This window comes from Poecilia reticulata, chromosome 13 (genome assembly GCF_904066995.2).
Source record: "Poecilia reticulata chromosome 13, P_reticulata-male-v2, whole genome shotgun sequence".
In the NCBI taxonomy this organism is placed as follows: Eukaryota; Metazoa; Chordata; class Actinopteri; order Cyprinodontiformes; family Poeciliidae; genus Poecilia; species Poecilia reticulata.
Window position 1 is genome coordinate 8883770 of NC_088842.1, and position 19562 is coordinate 8903331.

General features: G+C 38.6%; 1 protein-coding gene across 4 annotated transcripts in view; it reads left to right on the forward strand.

Annotated features, from left to right (window-relative positions):
• plch1 (phospholipase C, eta 1) overlaps positions 1-19562 on the forward strand; it is a 74102-nt gene that overhangs the window by 28875 nt on the left and 25665 nt on the right. For all 4 annotated transcript variants that reach the window (XM_008425058.3, XM_008425059.3, XM_008425057.3 and 1 more), the window contains 7 exons: positions 3379-3525; positions 8496-8739; positions 9494-9623; positions 13852-14022; positions 14510-14603; positions 18166-18369; positions 18802-18922. In XM_008425058.3, coding sequence (XP_008423280.2) covers positions 3379-3525; positions 8496-8739; positions 9494-9623; positions 13852-14022; positions 14510-14603; positions 18166-18369; positions 18802-18922 — 1111 coding nt within the window. The remainder of the gene's footprint in view (positions 1-3378; positions 3526-8495; positions 8740-9493; positions 9624-13851; positions 14023-14509; positions 14604-18165; positions 18370-18801; positions 18923-19562) is intronic.

A 19562-nucleotide genomic window follows, 5' to 3' on the forward strand; every position in this document is an offset into this window, starting at 1 on the left:
AACCATGTTCATCAGTCTCTTACTTTAAGATGGGAATATTCAAAAAATTTTCAGTTTTGAAAACTGCTGGTTTGGTCTTTAATTTGCTTAAATGATCCCATTTCTGACTTACAAATAACTTACCCCAAAACTCTGTTATGGATCTTGCTCTTATTAAATACCTTTATATTTTCACCTTTCTATCTATATAATTTTGTCATATATGTAATTTGACCTTTAGGTTGCCGTTGTCTATTTCTGCATAAGTAAAACAAAGTTCTGTGGCACTGGTAAGGCTGGACAATAATTAGATTAATCAATTATTTTGGTTTTTGAAGATTTAATTTTTAGAAATTTGTTTGGAACATGTGAATTATAGAAACTCATTGGATTTCCATAGTCAACAGTGATGTCAGCTCGCCCAAGGCTGCCATCTATTTTGACAAGGTCTACAAGCTTCTATTTATTTAGGCTTCAGGCCGACTCTATGACAGAATTTTAGGTCCAGGCTATGATTTTTATTTTAAATTACAAGAATAAAGTCATATTATTACAAGAATAAAGTTTTATGACAATAGAGTCGAAATGGCAAATGCATGAAGTGGCACACAGTGGCACAGCTGCTCTGTATGGTATGTCTGAAATGCAAAGACAAGACATGTAACAAAAATAATAATAGATGCCATTTATTTATTTATTTATGCTTGTTCACTGATGTACTTCTAATGAATTTACACAACTCCTACTTAAATATTGCAGCAATAACCCAAAATAATATTTCTTAATCTCATGATATGCTGTGTGGACTCTTTGTCTATACTGAGATTAATCACGTCAGGATGCTGAATGCTTGAAGTGGCTCTAACAGTAGGGCTGACTCTCATATTCTGACTAGCTATTGGTAGGCATCCATAAACACGTGGATAAATTGCTATGGAAAATAACATGGCAGTGCCATCATGATAACGTTGTCCTAGTACAGTATCAGTCATCTTAGTGGTATATTGAATTTCTTACACCTTTTTACATCACCCAATACATATTCTATACAGCAGGGATCTTCAGTTCCAGTGTCCTGCAACCTTTTGATGTGTCCCTGATCCAACACACCTGAATCAAATGGCTGAATTACTTCCTCAAAATGTAGTCAAATTATCCAGCGCCTACAGCTCTGCAGCCTGACATATGAAGTATGTAGTGAGCAAGCAGCATAATGAAAACCCAAGAACACGCCGGATGTTTTGGGGACAAAGTTGTTGAGACAATTAAAAGAGGCCTAGATTAAATCAGAGCATTAATCTGAGGGAGAGATCCATAAATCTGGTCTGAAATAAAGTCTTAAGAAGTTTTATTTAACGTTTTCCAAGTAGGAGAGAGAAAGAAAATGTGTCCTGGGTCAAATGTGAGCAAAATTGAATTTTTTATATGATGGGAAAGCAGCACTTCGAATAACACAGAACAAAGCACCCTCAACATGAGACACGTAATCAATAAATACTTAATTCCTACTTAAGTATTTATTGATCCTGTGTATTGATGGTCATGAATTCAGGTTTTCTCCCCATCAGATGCTGATCTTTGACTAAACTAGACATCAAAGATTGAAAATATGAACAGAGCAGATGCTTTACCTTTCAACATACGATGTGAGTTTTCGTTTATATATCTGTGCTGCTGAAGCATGCTTTGTGTCCTACATCTGCAGCACAGTGAATGCGCTCGTACGTACATAACAGGCTCCACTAATGAAGAGGGAAATTTCACTTTTTGTTGACATTGCTGTCTGTGTCTCTTGAAAACGCTGTCACAAAACCCAAAAAGTCTGAAGTTTTACCTTTTATGCTTGCTGTAAAGCTGGGCAGTACGCGGCAGTCGGGCAATCAGACAGTCTACCTTTATACTCCCATCTCCGCCTATCCTTTCTCCTCCGCTTTTCCCGTTTCTGCTCATTTAAAGATCCTTGATTTAAAGCTTTGCTTTAGGTGACTGCCAGAACGCCGCAGACTTGTTGTAGCACAGCAGCGCCTTGGTGAGCCACCATCTGCCCACGAGTGCTTTGTTGGAAAATAGTTTGCACATCAGCTCGCGGGAGAGTCGTGTTGATGCTGATGAGTAGTGACATTTAAAAATGCCACTCTGTTTAGAACATAATACAGCATTATTCAAAAGTAACGCCATAATAAATTCATCTGAATTCTTTTTCCCCATCAAAAAAAAAAAAAAAAAAAGAACAAAACAGCAGCAAACACCAAAGAGCAGCCGGTTACCATCGACACCTGGACTGTATTCACTCTGAGATCTGAAGATGCTGAAGTAGATTTGGTTTTTTAATGACTTTTTTTGACAGATTTTTAAAAACTTTTTTGAAATTTACATTATGTTGTAATGCTATTCCCTCATCAACAACATACCTGGAGTGTTGCTTTGACTCTTTCATGCATGTTTGAGAAATCCTTTAATCTCCCATGGCAACCAGTCAGCTGTGAGACACTCTTGGTGGGACCGAGCGCCGCTTTTGAAGACGAAGCTCCTCCTCAGAGCTTACAAACTTCCTTCTCACAGAGCAGCCATCCCGCAAAAAACCTCCCCACTCAGCTCCTTCAGACTAGCCAGCAGCAATTATCAAACACCAGGTGGAACTGCGCCTCTGCTGAGCTCCTTATGCGAACTGCTTGTTGGTGAAACGCTGATAAAAACGTTGTTATAGTGTTGATAGACGAGCGCAGTTGTGATGACTTCCTGAAGGCGGAGTGTTGGAAAGAGCAGGGCTTTCTTAAAGAGACAGAGGCCCAATTTCAAGGACTTAAATTGCAAAGTCTAAGCCATATGTGAGCATTTTTATAACAACTGAAGACAGCATAGTTACTTGATTGTGCTATGAAATGATTCAATGTGCATGTAAAATACATAACATCGCCCCTAGTGATTTGTCCATTTACTGCTTTAGCACTTGGTGGAAATCTCAGAAACAGACACTTAAAAAAAAACTCTGAAAATGAATTAAAAAAAAAACACATCCCACCTGCCTCAGCATGATGGAAAGTTTTTTTTTCTTTTTTTGAACAGCCCTCAGGTTCTCAGTGAAACTAAGAACAGAGAAAGATACAAATGAGATGAGTGTCCCTCTTTGGGCCATTTCTATTTTTTCCCTCCGCCAAGTTTCTCCCGGCAGCAGGTCAGTGGGTAACAGAGAAGCAGCCTTGTGCCTTCACACAGTGGCATCTCTGTTGCACCTTGGACGCTGAGTCACATCAGCTGCTGTCTGCTAATGACTGTGCGACTCTGTGACACGTCACCTTACTTCCTTCTGAGAAAATATAAATAAAACCACACACACCTGCTCCCTTTGTGTTTTAAATGAGTTTTCTCAGCGCGGTTGTTGTGTGTTGTTGCCCGCAGTGGAGCGATGCATGAGTGTGATGCAGTCCGGGACGCAGATGGTGAAGCTGAAGGCGGGATCCAAAGGACTGGTTCGACTCTTCTACCTGGATGAGCATCGCTCCTGCATCCGCTGGAAGCCTTCACGCAAGAGCGAGAAAGCAAAGAGTGAGTAGAAGGACTTTGATGGACACATCTGCTTTCGCAATAACATGTCAGCCTATGTGCAGTCTGTGTTTTTATTTTTATTTTAAGACTATTTTGCTTTCTTTTAGCATCCAGGTTAGAAAAATCTCTGTCAGAATCACAGGGAATAATAATAATTATAGTTATGACATGTTTTATTATTTTCTTGCCTTTCAGAGATTTACAGAATAATGTAATGAAGACCCGACAGTGGGTACGGAAAGTATTCAGACTCCTTAAAATTTTTCACTCTTTGTTTCGTTGCAGCTATTTGCTAAAATTGAAAGAGTTCGTATTGTTTTTCATGAATGTATACTCACCTCGACAGAAACCCCCCCCCATAAATGTAGACATTTTTGCAAATTTATTAAAAAAAGACAACGTGACATTTCAGTTTTTCCATTTTATAAAAATTTGCAAAAAATTCAACATTTCTGTTAAGATGGGATTCTGAGTGTAGATTCATGACACCTTTTGAAACCTTTCGCAAAAGAGTGAAACACATAAAGTGGTCTGAATATTTTCTGCACGGTTTTATCATTTCACACCATTTGATTTGACCTTACAGTGAATTTGACAAATACTCCCTTTCTGATGGACATTTAGCAGAAGACAAGAAAACAAAAACAATAGCTTTTTCTGTAAAAAAAAAAAAAGAAAAAAAAGTAGATCATTCTGAGTTCCAGTGAATCAGTTTGTTTAGTCTTTAATAGTTTTGGGATATTTCCAGAAGGGATTTGTGTCTTAGTGATGTTGAAAGACGTGATGAAAACCTGATGTTAATGTTAATAATTACAAAAATGTCAGAAAACAAAAGGCAAAATTGGCAACAATTTGTGCAGAGGCTGGCAAGGTGACATTTTGGAAAGAATAAAGAGAAGACGGCACAAACTTCACACTGTGGACAGCAGTACCTCCAGAGAATGTTCAAAGTAGTGGTCAGGAAGTGGTCATTTATGATCTAAAGATGGCAAAAAAACAGTAAAATCCATAAAATAATTTGGGCTGGGGTGCTGAGACTGAGTGCCTAAAATTGTATGATATACCTAGACCGCAGTGAACTACAAATCTGTGGTTTATAGGAAAATAAGTGAAGGTAGAAACAAACTGATGGATCGTCTTTCGCAAGGCGGGAGCAAAACTCATCAATGGTCTGCAGAAAATGTTGGCAACAAACAAAATGGGAAGAAACTGATGCTTAGCTACATGTGGAAACATATTAATTGTTGCTAAGAGCAAAACATTCCTGAGGTGGGAACAAACTGGTGCTTGAAATGTGTACTTGGCCAGCATGAAAGCCTAACCCCAGAAGGAACAAAACTCTTAAAATGCAAAACGCTCAGGGACAGGGTGCTGAGTGGCACAGTTGGCAGAACTACAGTCCTCGATGTGTTTTTCCTGAGTTTAAATACTGAGTTTAAATCCCGGACTTGGGCCACTTGCTCCATGTTCCTCTCTATCTCCACATTGTTTCCTGTCTGTCTGCTGTTGAAAAAAAAAATCACTACTGACAAAACAAAAGTGTAATAGAACAAATTAACCAGCATCCATTCACGAAGAGAAGATGCAAGTTACATGCAGAAAGTCCCTGAACGGCATTTGAACCCAGGACCGTCTCTGCAAGGCAGCGGTGCAGACAGCTATGCAACCCCACCTTATGAAGAAAGCTGGAAATTGTTAAAGAAATGTCTGATAAATTTTTTTGAGTTGGGTTGTCTGCAGATTGTACTTGAAAGAAGTGTTTAAACCGACCAAGTATGACATGTAACAAGTGTGTAAAATGACATAAAATGGTATGTTTTAATCTTTGACTGGTGTTTTAGGTGTTGTGGAAGTATATGAAAAGCAGCCCTGACTGTGTGAATCTGAGTTTAAGAAGCTAAAAAAAACACACAAACATTTTCAAATAATTAGAATAGTGCATTGTAAATCGTGATAATCTTTTCACTACTTCCTTTTCTAATAAAACTCCTGTTTTTCCTAGAGTGTCTGTTGACGTTTTTTTTTTTTTTTTTTTAATCCCAGTCTGCCACACTGCTGCGGCTCTGAGGGGATTAACATTAAACATCTCACTGCCCTGTCAAAGCATCATTGTCGCTTCTTTTATCAGGCAGGCTTCACACATCCTACCAGCTGAAACACACATCTGTCCCCCTGTTTGTGTGTAAATGACAATACATACGTGTGTGGGTGTGTGTGTGTGTGCTGGTGAAATGTCAAGATTAGATAAGCTGCTGAGATCATCTCTGTTGACATAACGAGAAAAAAGACAACAACGTCCTGGTTATTTAATTTAATGCGCTTGTGTGTGTGTGCGTGTGCGTGTGCGTGTGTGTGTGTGTGTGTGTGTGTGTGTGTGTGTGTGTGTGTGTGCGTGTGTATGCGTGTGTGCGTGTGTGTGTGTGTGTGTGCGTGCGTGCGTGTGTGTGCGTGTGTGCAGAAGGTTGAAACAAGGCTGCCATGTTGTTTGTCAGTCACAGCAGCATTAAAGAGCCGAGATTATGTAACAGAAAAATTGAAATTTAATGTGTCGGGAAAACGGTCGTGCATGATTTCCATCCACGACCGTTTAACATAACATTACACTTATTGTAAGTGTAATGTTTGACTGGGGATACTTTAAAAAACCCCAAAGTTTTATTGTTTTAATGAGATAAATCATTCAAGTTGGTGAGGTTCTTGAAGCGATCGAAACACATTTCCACAGTGGTGGACGCGGGAAGAGGTGAAAACGCATGAGGAGCGTCTGTGTAAAATTCAGAGCAGGACACAGTTTACTGCAGGCTGTTCTTAACACAGACACGGGATCTCAGATAGCCGAGTTTATACACCGATCTCATTAGAGCGTGAAACTCTCTGACGCCTGCGGCAGTTGCTTACTCTCTATTGTTACAGATCACAGACGGGAGAGGGGAACGTGGAGGAACATCATTTTGTTCACGGTTTATCTTAAAGAGTTTGGCTTTTATTCGTTTTGCATTTTACTTTCAACTCTTTGTCATGACACTCCGAATGATTAGAGTTTGAAAGGGTAAGACGGTTGCTACCAGTTTTGTGCAAGCTCACACTTCAGTATGCAGGTCAGCTAACTTCAAGTTTTCTTCGCAAAGGATGGGATTTTTTTTATTTTATTTTTACTTTTTTGATTATGTATTTTTATCTCTTAGTATAAGCTTTTATCCTGGACTCTCTTGTTGCATCATAAGGTGACTACTGGCACAATGAGTTAAATCAGGACAGATAGAATTACAAATGCATATAAATTCCACATTAACTTTTATAATGGCTTTTATTTAATGCATTGTTTCGGATACATTGCTGTACTCCCTTATGTTTTAATCTCTTCTGGTAATCTAAAGGTTTTGGAGTTGAAATTGCTTTGATTCAACTACAAGGACAATTCAATTCATTTGATTTAAGCAGTGACTGCAGGAACACCGCTGTAGGAGTTGTCATTATGGGTTGCCATGCTTTAAAAGTGAAATTTCTCTTTCAGCACTTTAATCTCAGACAGAAAGTGACAATTTTTGAGATAAAAGTCCGATTCTTTTTTTTAATTTTTTTTTTTATCGTGGCTGTTTATTTTTTTTCTTTACTGGTCTTTTATGTTTTTTTATGTTTTATGTTTGGGCATTTAATAATTTTCAATTCTTTTTTTTAATGCAAACGATAATTTGGAAATCTAAAGTGTTACCAATCTTATTAATACCAATAAAATAGCGCACACGTCATAGGTGACAGTAGCAGATCAAATGTTGACGGCAGTCATATTGTGTCCGTTTCAAAGCTGTGAAATCCTCGGAGACTCACAGATGGCGTTGCTGTTTTAAAGGTGACTCTGCAGAGATATCCAGTGTTCTAAAACCAATACCAAGGGATTTATGCTGAACACTGCGGTCACTTGGGAGCTAACAGCTTGACCATGAAAACATTTTTAGCTGTAGATTAGGGACACTTTGACTGCTTTGTGTTTTGAACGGGACTGCTGATGCAGAAAAAGATATGCTCTGTAATATCCCTGTTTGTTATGAAAACAATAGCATCTAATGGATTGTTAAAGAGGCACTTTTAAAAAAATAATTTTACATTTCCTTCCTACGATGATTTATCCAGAGAGGAACAGGACTGGAATAACATGGGGGAGATTTTAAAGATTTCACCCACAAACCCAGTCTGCCTGTAATTTACCTCAGCGGCAAATGATCCCACAAATGGTCATTTTGAAACGGGGAAAATCTCATAACATTTAGACACTTGTTATTTCTGCGCCACACTGTTGTCCTAATGTGCGAAATAATTTGTCACCTTCCTCATAGTGTCCACATCACAAGAGTAGCCTAAATTTATATATAGCCTAAATTTTGATTACATATTGTGCAAAGTGCAAGTCTCATTTTGTCCACGTAATTAGTCTGTCTTATGTTTACAAGGGTTTAAGATGAAGACAAAACAACGTCATATTTGTAGCTTACACATTGTATAAGAATGTTTAGCCGATGCAAAAGGTTATTACATAAATCTAAGTTCGTAATTGTTTCAAGAATTCTGGGGCCAAAAATGATTTCCAACAGAGAGACAGTTTCGGGTGGGTGAGGAGAAATCTGTCCTCTTCACCTTTATACATCCGCATCTTCTGCACAGTTCACACCATCCCTGATCCATGTTGCCAATGACAACACGACCGATATGGTAATACATTTTTGCTTATTTTGGAATGACTCAGAACAGTCTTTTGGCTTCAGAAAATTGCTTTTAAAATGAGATGCAAAAACAATTATAAAAACTCACGACAAGGGCTGATAGAGGTTTATTCGTGTTTCGTAATTATGAAAGGTTTTATGATTCTGAAATGAGAATTCGTGTGCACTTCAACACTAGAGCATTTTAGCAGCGAGAGAAAAATGAAAATATTTATTTGGTAATTATTTGTTCTTCCTCTGTTTTCTATTTAGTCACCATAGATTCCCTCTACAAGGTGACGGAGGGCGGTCAGTCGGATATCTTCCACCGGCATGCGGACGGGAACTTCGATCAGGCTTGCTGCTTTACGGTTTACCATGGAAACCACATGGAGTCCCTTGACCTGGTGACGTCGAATGCAGAGGAGGCCAGAACCTGGATCACGGGCCTCCGCTACCTGATGGCCGGGATCAGTGACGAGGACTCATTGGCCAAGCGACAACGCACACACGACCAATATCCTTCCGACTGAATCCCTGCTGTTTCTTTTTCTTGTCACAACCAATTTACATCCATCCATCCATCCATTTTCTTGCACCCTTTTTTCCTCAGTGGGGTCGGGAGGCCCATCTCCAGCCAACGTTTCGGGCGAGAGGCGGGGTACACCCTGGACAGGTCGCCAGTCTGTCGCAGGGCAACACAGAGACACACAGGACACACAACCATGCACACACACATTCACACTTAGGGGCAATTTGGAGAGGCCAATTAACCTGACAGTCATGTTTTTGGACTGTGGGAGGAAACCGGAGTACCCGGAAAAAACCCACGCACGCACAGGGAGAACATGCAAACTCCATGCAGAAAGACCCCAGGCCGGGAATCAAACCCAGAACCTTCTTGCTGCAAGGCAACAGCTCTACCAACTGCGCCACTGTGCAGCCCTTTACAACCAATTTACAGAAAAGTGGAAATAAAAAACATTCTAGGTCAATATCATTTTATTGACAGGTCCCTGTCTGCTGATTGGAAAGCGTGCAATCTTTTTGTCAAAATCGCTTCGCCGTGGCGTGATGCGAATTATTCTTTCGGCTCACGCAAAAACCGAGGCATATCGTATGGCTCCGTATAATGTATCTCCGTCTGAGCTTTCATTTTAGTCTGAGTGTTTTGTCTCAGTGGATAAACTCCCTGCACGTCTAAAGCGGGGAGATATTTAAAACTGCGCAGACAGACCTCATGTCCGGCTTCCTTAACGTGCGTGTTTCATGTGGATGAAGCAGACGTTCGAAGAAGCGGACAAAAACGGAGATGGCCTTCTGAACATCGACGAAATCTACCAGCTTCTTCACAAGCTGAATGTTAATTTGCCACGCAGGAAGGTCAAGCAAATGTTTCAGGTGAGAAAACAACACTGACTCCATGCTGCCGATGCAGTTTATTCCCACGTGCTCACAGAAATGTGCCTGAAATAATAAAAGAAGATAAATGATTACAATTTTAAGACCAAAGTTTCAGTAAGTGAAGTCGACCATTCTGTTGACCTAAAACGTTCCTACTTTCTACCACATTCTGGGGATTGGAGTGCAAGTTGATCATTTGAATTGATAGCTTTGAGTTGTAATTGGATTTTGATAGCTAGGTTGTAGATTTTAAAAACTCTTTTTTTATTTCATATCTTGGCTTGTCTTGTTTTTTTAAAATATTTTTTGTAAAGAAGAAGCAGAAAAGCAGTTGTAGTAAAAGAGTCTCAAAATCAAGGGATGTGATGGCAGAAGAATTTACTCAAACACCTGCACACAGACAGTGGCGCAACTACACATTATTTAGGTGGATGCGAAAACATAAATCGGCGCCCCCCATCATCCCCCCCCAACCCCCACGGGAAGGAACGTCAGGGTGAAGGAGCGACACTCGCCCCCCCCCAGGCAACGATACGTGAAGGGTAAAACTCGCTACATTTGCCTCGTTTTGTGCGCGAGGTGAAGGAGCGTAAAGCCCCCTCCAGACTGGGTTTTTTGCGCCCCCTCTGGTGCTGCGCCCCTATGCGTTGCATACCCTGCATACCCACTTTTTGCGCCACTGCACACAGATTAGATTGATTCCCAAGTTTTTTGGGGTACAAGTTTTGCAGAATGAATTCAGATGGGAAGTTCTAAAAGATAAATGCCGTAATCCTAAAATCTTTCTTTCACAACAATTTTAGCAAAACTAGTTTAGCTAACAGTTCCCCCAAAGGTTCTACAAAAGCGGTCAGCTGCAGATTGGTGAAACGTAGTTCAGTGAGTCTCATTTGCATTTTTATCTGAAAGAGGCAATTGTCAAAGACTGAGCAGGAATCACCCAAAATTTAATCTCAGTTGCCATTTCATGAACAGTGTGACAGGCTGAGATAAATGTAAATAAATGAATGGGGGGGGGGGGGTCATCGAGGCGACCGACAGTACTGAGCAAACCAGAGGAGTGTGTGTCAGACTGTGTGTCCTGGATTCTTCTGTTAATGATAAACGGGAGCAGGTGTGACAGGCGGCTGCACAGGTAAAGCCGAACGACAAGCAGTCAGCAGGGAAGCCACGGTCATTTCTAATTATATGCATATTTATTTGGCAATGGTCTCACCTCAACATGGAAAATATATATAGCTTAGCTTACGCGATGATAAGCAGGTGGTTAAAAGTGGGTGTGCTCTCATAAGGGCTGACGAAACGAAGACCACAAAACCCTCTGATTCGAAACAGACGGTCGTATTTCAACAGAAAGTTTGGGAAACTGATACAAAGTCTCAGTCAGAGGATAATACAACAAACAAAGGTTCTATAATTCATTGGCTCAGGGAGGCCCAATGAGATCTCTTTCCACTAATTTTAAATATTTAGTTGAAAACCATAAATTGTCTTCCTTCCATGTCCCAATTTTGCACTACTTTGTGCTGACCCATCACAAAAAATGGATTGTACTCTGTGCTTATGCTGAATGTGTGTCGAAAGGTTTGACGCATGAGAAAACCAATGCAAGGTGCTGTTGTGTTTTTCAACCTAAAATCAAGTTATTCTTAAAATTCATAAAACATTTTTGTCAGGATCACAATGTGTCTTTTAGTAATCAAGGGGTTTCTCTCAATCTTTAATATACAATATAGTTACGTTTTACATTTGGCGCCATAATTAAAAATACCCAAAGTCACTTTCTAAACTCTTCCATTTTCTATTACCATTATTCAGTCGACAGAGTAGGTGACATGCTTTCCCCCCCTTTATCCCAGTTTAAAATAACCCAGTAAAATAACTCACTTTTTGGATTGTGACCAACCTGAGAAAGTTGCTGCTTTATTTTCTCCAGTTTATGCTGTGATAGACAGTACCATTGCCATTTTAACAGCTTGTGCAGCCTAAAATACCTAAAATCTGTTTACTTTCTGTCGACACATTCCAAGTCCACCGGACTGATTTATCCTGCTGCTTGCTTTGTATTTAGATTCTGTGTGTGTGCGCGTGTGTGTGTTATGGGAGCATGAGGGAAGGGATATGTGGTGCTGTTAGATTAGTTGTGGAGTCGAATGGACCAAGCAACATACAGCTAATATCAGACCCTGAAAAGATGCAGCAAGACGGGGGGAGTAAAATCAGCAGAATGGATCAATGTTTAGAGAAATGTAGGCTTAGAAAAGAAAAAAATAATCATTTGTATTGGGGATTTGTTGGTGTTGAATCGCTGGTACATTTTGCCTGATTTAGCGAAATCAAGTGACAGGGTAGCCACTGGCTCTCAGCCATTCATTTTCATACTTTTCTGAAAAATTTCAGAGATCAGCTCACACCATCTTTCTCTCATCACTGCTATTATTATGAGTGAGCTACAGATATGAATCGCGGTACTATCGGAGACGAGAAATTGCTCTCTCACACGCTTCAAACGATTTTCGGATCGCTTTTACGGATCCTGAACGGGAAGCAGTTGTTCGGACTGCTTTTTTCAGAAAAAGTGACTGCTTCAAACAGATAGAATTCTGTCTCTCCCTCACATGACAGTTGGCTGACAGTTGGCAGAGAGCCAAGCTTCTCTTTAGAACTACAATGACTGAAGGTTAGAACTACAACATGGCGGAACACTCAGTGTTCTCACTCAGTTTTAAGATTAGTCTTAATCAGTGACAGTGGCATGTGAGGTATCCCTAACATCTTGTCTTACATTGACTTCCTCCATTCAGTGCTAAACACATCAAATAAATAAGAAAAAATCCTAAAATCCTATTTTAGGGAAAAGGCTACTTCTAGTGCACTGCTAAGGCTAATGCTAAGACTAATGCTAAGGCTAATAATAGCACTAATTAGCAATTAGCAGCCAGCCAGCCAGCCAGCCAGCCAGCCAGCCAACCAACCAACCAACCAACCAACCAACCAACCAACCAACCAACCAACCAACCAACCAACCAACCAACCAACCAACCAACCAACCAACCAACCAACAAAACAAACAAAACAAACACATTTTATTTGAATAGCACATTTCAGCAGCAAGGCATTTCAAGGTGCTTTACATAATTAAAGAAAAAATAAAAACAGCATGTGACATTCAATAAACAGTAAGAGAGATTTTGAAAAAAAAAAAAAAAAAAAGATAATGACAAAACCAATGACAAAAAAAAAAAGACAAATTTTCACTTTTCATAAAAACATAACTGCACAATTCTTGTTGAGTAGTACTTATTGTAAGTTAAGTAGTATTTCAAAAGAGCAGAAGAAATCTTATGTTTTTTTAAACAATTAGCATTTTGGCTAATTTTAGCTTATACACTAATTTTAAGATATTGAATGGAGTAAGTCCATGTTACTCAACATGCTTGTGACTCTCCTCATGCCATTGACTACATTGTAGCTTACTTTAGCATTGATGCTAATTTTCAGCATCAGAACGCTGGGTTAAACCAACGAGCACACTTTGGCAGGCCCCGATTAAATTTTGACACAATAAATTACCAAAAAATAAAATAAATAAAATAGAAACAAGCTGACTACAATAACAAATTTCAGCACATAAACTGAGCACAATGCATTTGCTCCAAGAATAAAGAAAGTCTAAGTTCTTGTCTTTTCAACTGAACAATATTTCATTTATTTATTTTTTGTTTTAATCTTTTTTGTGTTATTTTTCTTTTCTATGATGGTGCTGTTGTCGGTTTTGTTGAGGAGGGCAGGGGGTTTGTGCTTCTTGTGGCACTTTAGACATTAAATCCTCTGTGCCCGACTGTCAGAATGAATCAACTTAATTTTTCATTTGACTAAATTGTGGTGACACCGACTTTATGTTTACTCGTTCCTCGTGAGAAGGGAATCGTATTTGCTTTGTGGAGCCACGCAAACCGGCGGATGAGTCGAACCATGACACACAGACGCTCATTTGTATTACAAAATAAAAAAAAAACAAAAAAAAAAAACATTGCATTGGATAGATGACTGGTGAAGCTTTGATTTTGAAGCCAAGAACTTAACATGTTCTGTAGGAAAGCAGTTTTTTTATTTAACATTTAAACACCAACAGGAACTCTTTCTTTCGTATCGATAAGCAATGAAGGTTTTATGTAGGTAAAACAGTGTAAAATAAAAGAAATCACCTTTTCTCTCTGCTCAGGAAGCAGACACCGACGATCATCAGGGCACGCTGACGTACGAGGAGTTTTCCGTCTTCTACAAGATGATGTCTCTGAGACGGGACTTGTTCCTGCTCATGATGGCGTACAGCGACAGGAAGGACCACCTGACTGTGGAGGAGCTCGCCAACTTCCTGCGCAATGAGCAGAAGGCGAGTAAATAAACCTGGCGGAAGTTTCTCTCCATGTAAAAACACTTTCCCTTCAGTCAGCCTCTTTAATTTAAAATGTTACCACGGAGAAAAAGGCTTAATTTATGTTATTACGACATAAGTAATTCCTCATTTGATGTATCACAACTAAACTGACTTGTTTTGCTGGAGCTCTTGACTTGTTTCTGATTTATAATCAGTCATTTTGTTGTATTTAATTGTCCCCAAGATCTACGATAATCCACATAAATTCTGTAAGCTAATTATTTCACCTTTCTATTGACCAAATGTCATATTATTATAGTCACTATTATTAAAATTAGAAGAAAAATTGGCATTATTTTTACATTTCTGGATTTTTATACTGTATATTTGCATAATTTTTTTCTCTGTCAACACTTGTAAGAAATGTATGTGTCACTTGCTGTATTTTAGTAAGTAACCATGTTTTTTGTTGCCTTTTTTTTTGTCCAATTTATTTATGTAGATGACCAACGTGACGTCAGAGTATGTTGCAGAAATTTTCGACAAGTTTGAAGTATCAGATGAGAACAAACAAAGAGGCGTTTTGGGGATAGAAGGTAACGTTCTTGTTAGTTCTTCCCTTTCCAAAGCATCTTTGGTGAATTTACATCCAGCAGATGATTTCCTCTCATCCTGTTGTTTGTTATGGCTTTACTGTATAAGGCTATTTGTTAGTGAGCATCAAAATGACTAAATATTTCTTTGAACCTATTTTAAGTGGTGAAAGCCATGCAGAATGACATCCGAGAATACAGAAAACTTCTCTTCAAAACTAAAGACAGTTAGGACATTATGAAATGAGCAGTATACCATATTACTTAAAAAAGAAAACAATTGTTTAGTCTTAAAACGTAAAGACATATTGGTAACACTTTATTTAACAGCATGTTAAATAAAGTGTTTAACATGTTGTTAAACACTTTATTTTTAAAGTGTTTAAAAATAAACATACAGACAATCACACTGTCATGTCATGTTTATGACACTGTCATAAACATGATGTAACATCTGTCATGAAAATAAAGAACTCTTTATGAATGTTTATGACAGTTGTCATAAAGAGTCATTCAGTAAATAATGACACTTTTAATGCAAAAATGTTCTAAAAGTTGCCTTGAAAGTCCATTAAAAGTAACAACATTTTATTAAAATGTCATTATTTTCAAAATAATGCAAAGTTGGCATTTTTAATGGACTTTTAACTTTACATTAAAAGTGTCATTATTTACCGAATGACACTTCATGACAACTGTCATAAACATTCATGAAGATCTCTAGATGTTTATAACAGGTGTTATATCACGTTTGACAGTGTCATGTCAGTCTTATTCACATCCTGTCAAATAAAGTGTTACTGATATGCTTCCTGTTGTAAAAATACAGAAAAATAAAAACACAAAAAGGCAATTGTTTGTTCATTTGATTTAGTCATAATGTGACACAAACTGAACTGAACATTTTTCCCAGCATGACCATTTTACTTAGAGTGATGGAGCTTCATTTAATGACATTTCTTAAACTATATCAGGTGCTAATGGGAGTTTAGTCAAAAACTCTGGCTGATGTGAGAAGAATAAGAACAGCTCAAGAGTTTTTAGGCTGAATGTTGGGCTTAAATTAACTTTACGGAAAAAAAAGATAAAAATCAACAGATTTGAAGTACAACATGTTGTGAGTAATGATTATTTCTAATACATGCATGCAACTGTTTGTGGCATGCATGTATTAGAAATACATGCATGCCACATTTGAATTTAAATGTTCAAATAAATGAACATTTAAATTATAAAACAATGTATTGAGCTGCACTTGTATATTTGTGTTCTAGACTTTTTGACGAATGGAAACACATAAAAACACTTTCAAACTAATTGGTAAAATATAGAGTTTTATCCCTGATAATCTCCTTTCATGAAAGGCGGGGGGAATAGATGTCTATAATATTAAAAATATAAATTATTGCAACCTAATTAAGTGGCTGAAAGGTGGCCTTGAAGAGGAAAGAGAGGAAGGGAAGGGCACCTGTTCTGGGAAAACTGTCTGATTAAAATATGAGGCTTGTGGAAAATAGAAAATGAGACATTGTTGGGGGTAAGAAGGGGAAAGCACTAATCTTTTGTCACTAAAAAATGAACGCATACTGCGACTGTCTACTTGGTCAGACTATGATGTCTTCCATTCAGCCTGGAAATGTATCAATTTTCATATTGACTGAGCTTTTATTTTACAGAAGCAGTCACAAAGGTTTACATGAATTAGCGAATGTAATGTTCATATATAAACTGACTCCCACTACCAAAACCAGTGCCGCCTACCTCATTTTATAAACCGTATGTAAATTCTCCTTCCTTTTAAATTTTACCTCCTGAAGCTATTTTCTCGTTATCACTTTGCTTGATTAACGTTTTTTTTAAGTTAAAAGATTTTTTTTCTTCATTCTCACTCCTCATTATGTCTTGATCTCACAATGTTATTGTGCTTTCTTTCTCTATGAAGCACAAATAGATTTGTTGTGTCTCATAAAACAGGGGCCAACGTCCTGCAACTTTTAGACGTTTCCATGGTGATGTTTTTACTTGTGCGTTGAAGCAGAGACACCCGGTCCTTGAAGCCTGGATTTGACGTAGAACATTGAGATGATAGTCAGTTCAATATCTAATTTTATGTGATTCACATTTTGCACAAATGTGTCATTTAGATGCTAATGATTAAAAAAAGTGTGAATTAATAAAAAGAAAAAAAAACACATCTTTTTTGCCAGCCGAAGGAGCTACATGCTAATTATTCTAAGATTTTGCATAAATCAAACAACGAAATGACAAATCGATGGTGTTTTGCACTCAGAAGTGTAAAAGTCAGCTTCTTTGAGATGATACGAATGATAATTTTTCAACAAAACACTCTGTGTGTTCTGAACCGAAATCCGAGCACAAAGGTTGAGGCTGTGACCAACTACCGAAACCGTAGCAAAGTTTTTAAACACCTTACGATCGTTCAGAGTGACTGCTGGTGATTGATATGGAGATTCTGCAAATAATTACATAGTAGACTAATCAAAAAAAAAAAGTAGAGATTCAGTGAATAGAAACGCACGAGATATGAAAGAGCAGTGTTCAGCAGTCAGCTTCAGATTTCATTTGCAAATTTCACAACAATTTTATAAATCATGATCTCTCTGCAGGTGAAAACCCTCAAACAAATATATCCAAACAAATTAGTTTTTCAAAACCATATCAAATGGATATCTTTGAACTTTTCTATAGATGTAAAGCTTATAATAAAGGATAAAGGTCAAGCTTTTACAAAAAGAAGGTGTTTTTTATATAAGGGCTGTTGCACATAATGTATATATAACTTCTCAGCATGTTCTTTGGATTCAATAAGAGCTCTTCTTTCTTAGAGTTGTTATCATTTTTTGTGAGGAAATGGGAACACCCTGTCACTCTGTGCAGCAAAAGCAAAGAACAACCCTGAAGAAGAAGCAGAAACTTCTTCTTTTAGCTTTTTAAACTTTTCAACTTTTGAATTCCGAATGCAGGGTAGTGAAAAAAACCTATTTTAAACAAATTACAGTAAGCTTTAGCAAAATTTCACATCTTTCCATGATTTACATTTCAACATAGTTGAATCTCCAAAACATGAGTTTAAGATGCTGACATGTCTTCCAGATCTCAATTCAAAGTGACCAAGTCCATGAAAGAACTGCCTCTCATCCATTTATTTACATTTTATCCTGCTGCTAATGTCTGAATATGAGTGTGGCGCTTACTGCCACCCAAATATTTCCTCCTGTTGCAGCTCTTGTCTGCTTTTGATCTGTCTGATGATGCTGCTTGTTCGTTAAGCCGAGCTCAACACCATCGGAAGTGGTGGGATAAACAGTGCCACGGGGAATCGTCTTGTGTGAATAATAAGTGTGTTTACCGCATTTCGCTATCTCATAGTTCTTTGGAGTTTATCGCCTGGCAAACACATTGGCAGACAGACAATCACCACGTTAAGCATGACACATAAAAGCCCTTTTTTTTGTGGACGAGGGGAAGCGTCGGACTCGGTAGATGCAGATGGCGCATGGTCTGGTGCGATTCCAAGCCGATTTATCTTCTTTTGTTCCTCCAGGCTTCACGAGTTTCATGCGCAGCCCGACGTGTGACATCTTCAACCCTTTGCATCACGAGGTGAACCAGGACATGGAGCAGCCGCTGTGCAACTACTTCATCGCCTCCTCTCACAACACGTACCTGACCGGAGACCAGCTCCTCTCGCACTCCAAGACGGACATGTACGCCTGGGTGCTGCAGTCCGGCTGCCGCTGTGTGGAAGGTGCGCTCGCGTCTGCGTTCGTACCGAAAAAGAAAAAGAAGAAAGAAAAAAAAAACGTCTAGTGGAAATTCTGTGTTATGTTAATAATGGCTCAGTCAGGATATCATTTCTGCCATCTCACTTGTCATCCTGTCATGGCTCAGACGGAGCAGCACCATCGTTTATGCTATTAGTGACACTCTGGGTTTCTCTTAGTATGACTAATCAATATGTCTGCTGTGAAAATAGACTATTGCAATCCGTGTTTTTTTTTCCCTTGACTGCTTATTGTTACGACAAATTCTGTCATTTAAAACAAAAGTGTTAGTTCTGTTTTATTGATTGCTGTCAAGAATCTTTTTTTTATGTCTAGGATGTTCCCTGCTATTTAAAAAACTAAAAATAAATACTATTTCTGCCCAAGACTAATTTATTTTATGTCGTTTTCCACAGTTGATTGTTGGGATGGACCCGACGGAGAGCCGATGGTGCAGCACGGATACACCCTGACGTCCAAAATAACATTCAAGTCCGTTATAGAGACCATCAACAAATACGCCTTTATAAACAACCAGTAAGTCAGAGCTGCATGTCGCTAGGAAGAAAGGAAGTTTGTGGGCACAAACTTGTTTGCAACACTCACTACAAAAAATATTTTCATGTATGGAAATATGCAATTGCAAAACTACACTTTTAATTAACCGAGATCAGCGCAGCAAATGTTTTAAAGTGCGGGATTTTTAATAAAAAATTTAAAAAAGTGTTCCACTTCTAATCAGCTTTTCTGACAGCCTCGTCACAAACAACATGGCTGCTTGTGATGAGGTTGTCTGACAGATTCTGATGGTGTCAGAGACAGGAAGGCGGTCAGCCCTCTGAAAAACTCAGCTTAAGGTTTATGCAGGTAAACAACCTGATGCCACGCTTTCTGTCATGCAAGACCGACTTGTTTTACGCAAACATATCTAACCACGAAATTATAGAAATAAATAAAATACAAAAGCTATAAAAAAAAAAAAACTTTTTTTTTTTCCAGGAACTGTGATTCTGGGAGTAATTAGCACCTATAAGTGAACCATCTGCTAAGCGGAGTGTCGTCTGGCTCCCCGAGGAGCAGCTGATTGTCTCTTTGGGGCCCGACGGTACCTAAACAAAGTTGTGACTGATGCGGTTTCGTGCTGCCATATTGGCCCACTTTCACTACTCACAGCTTC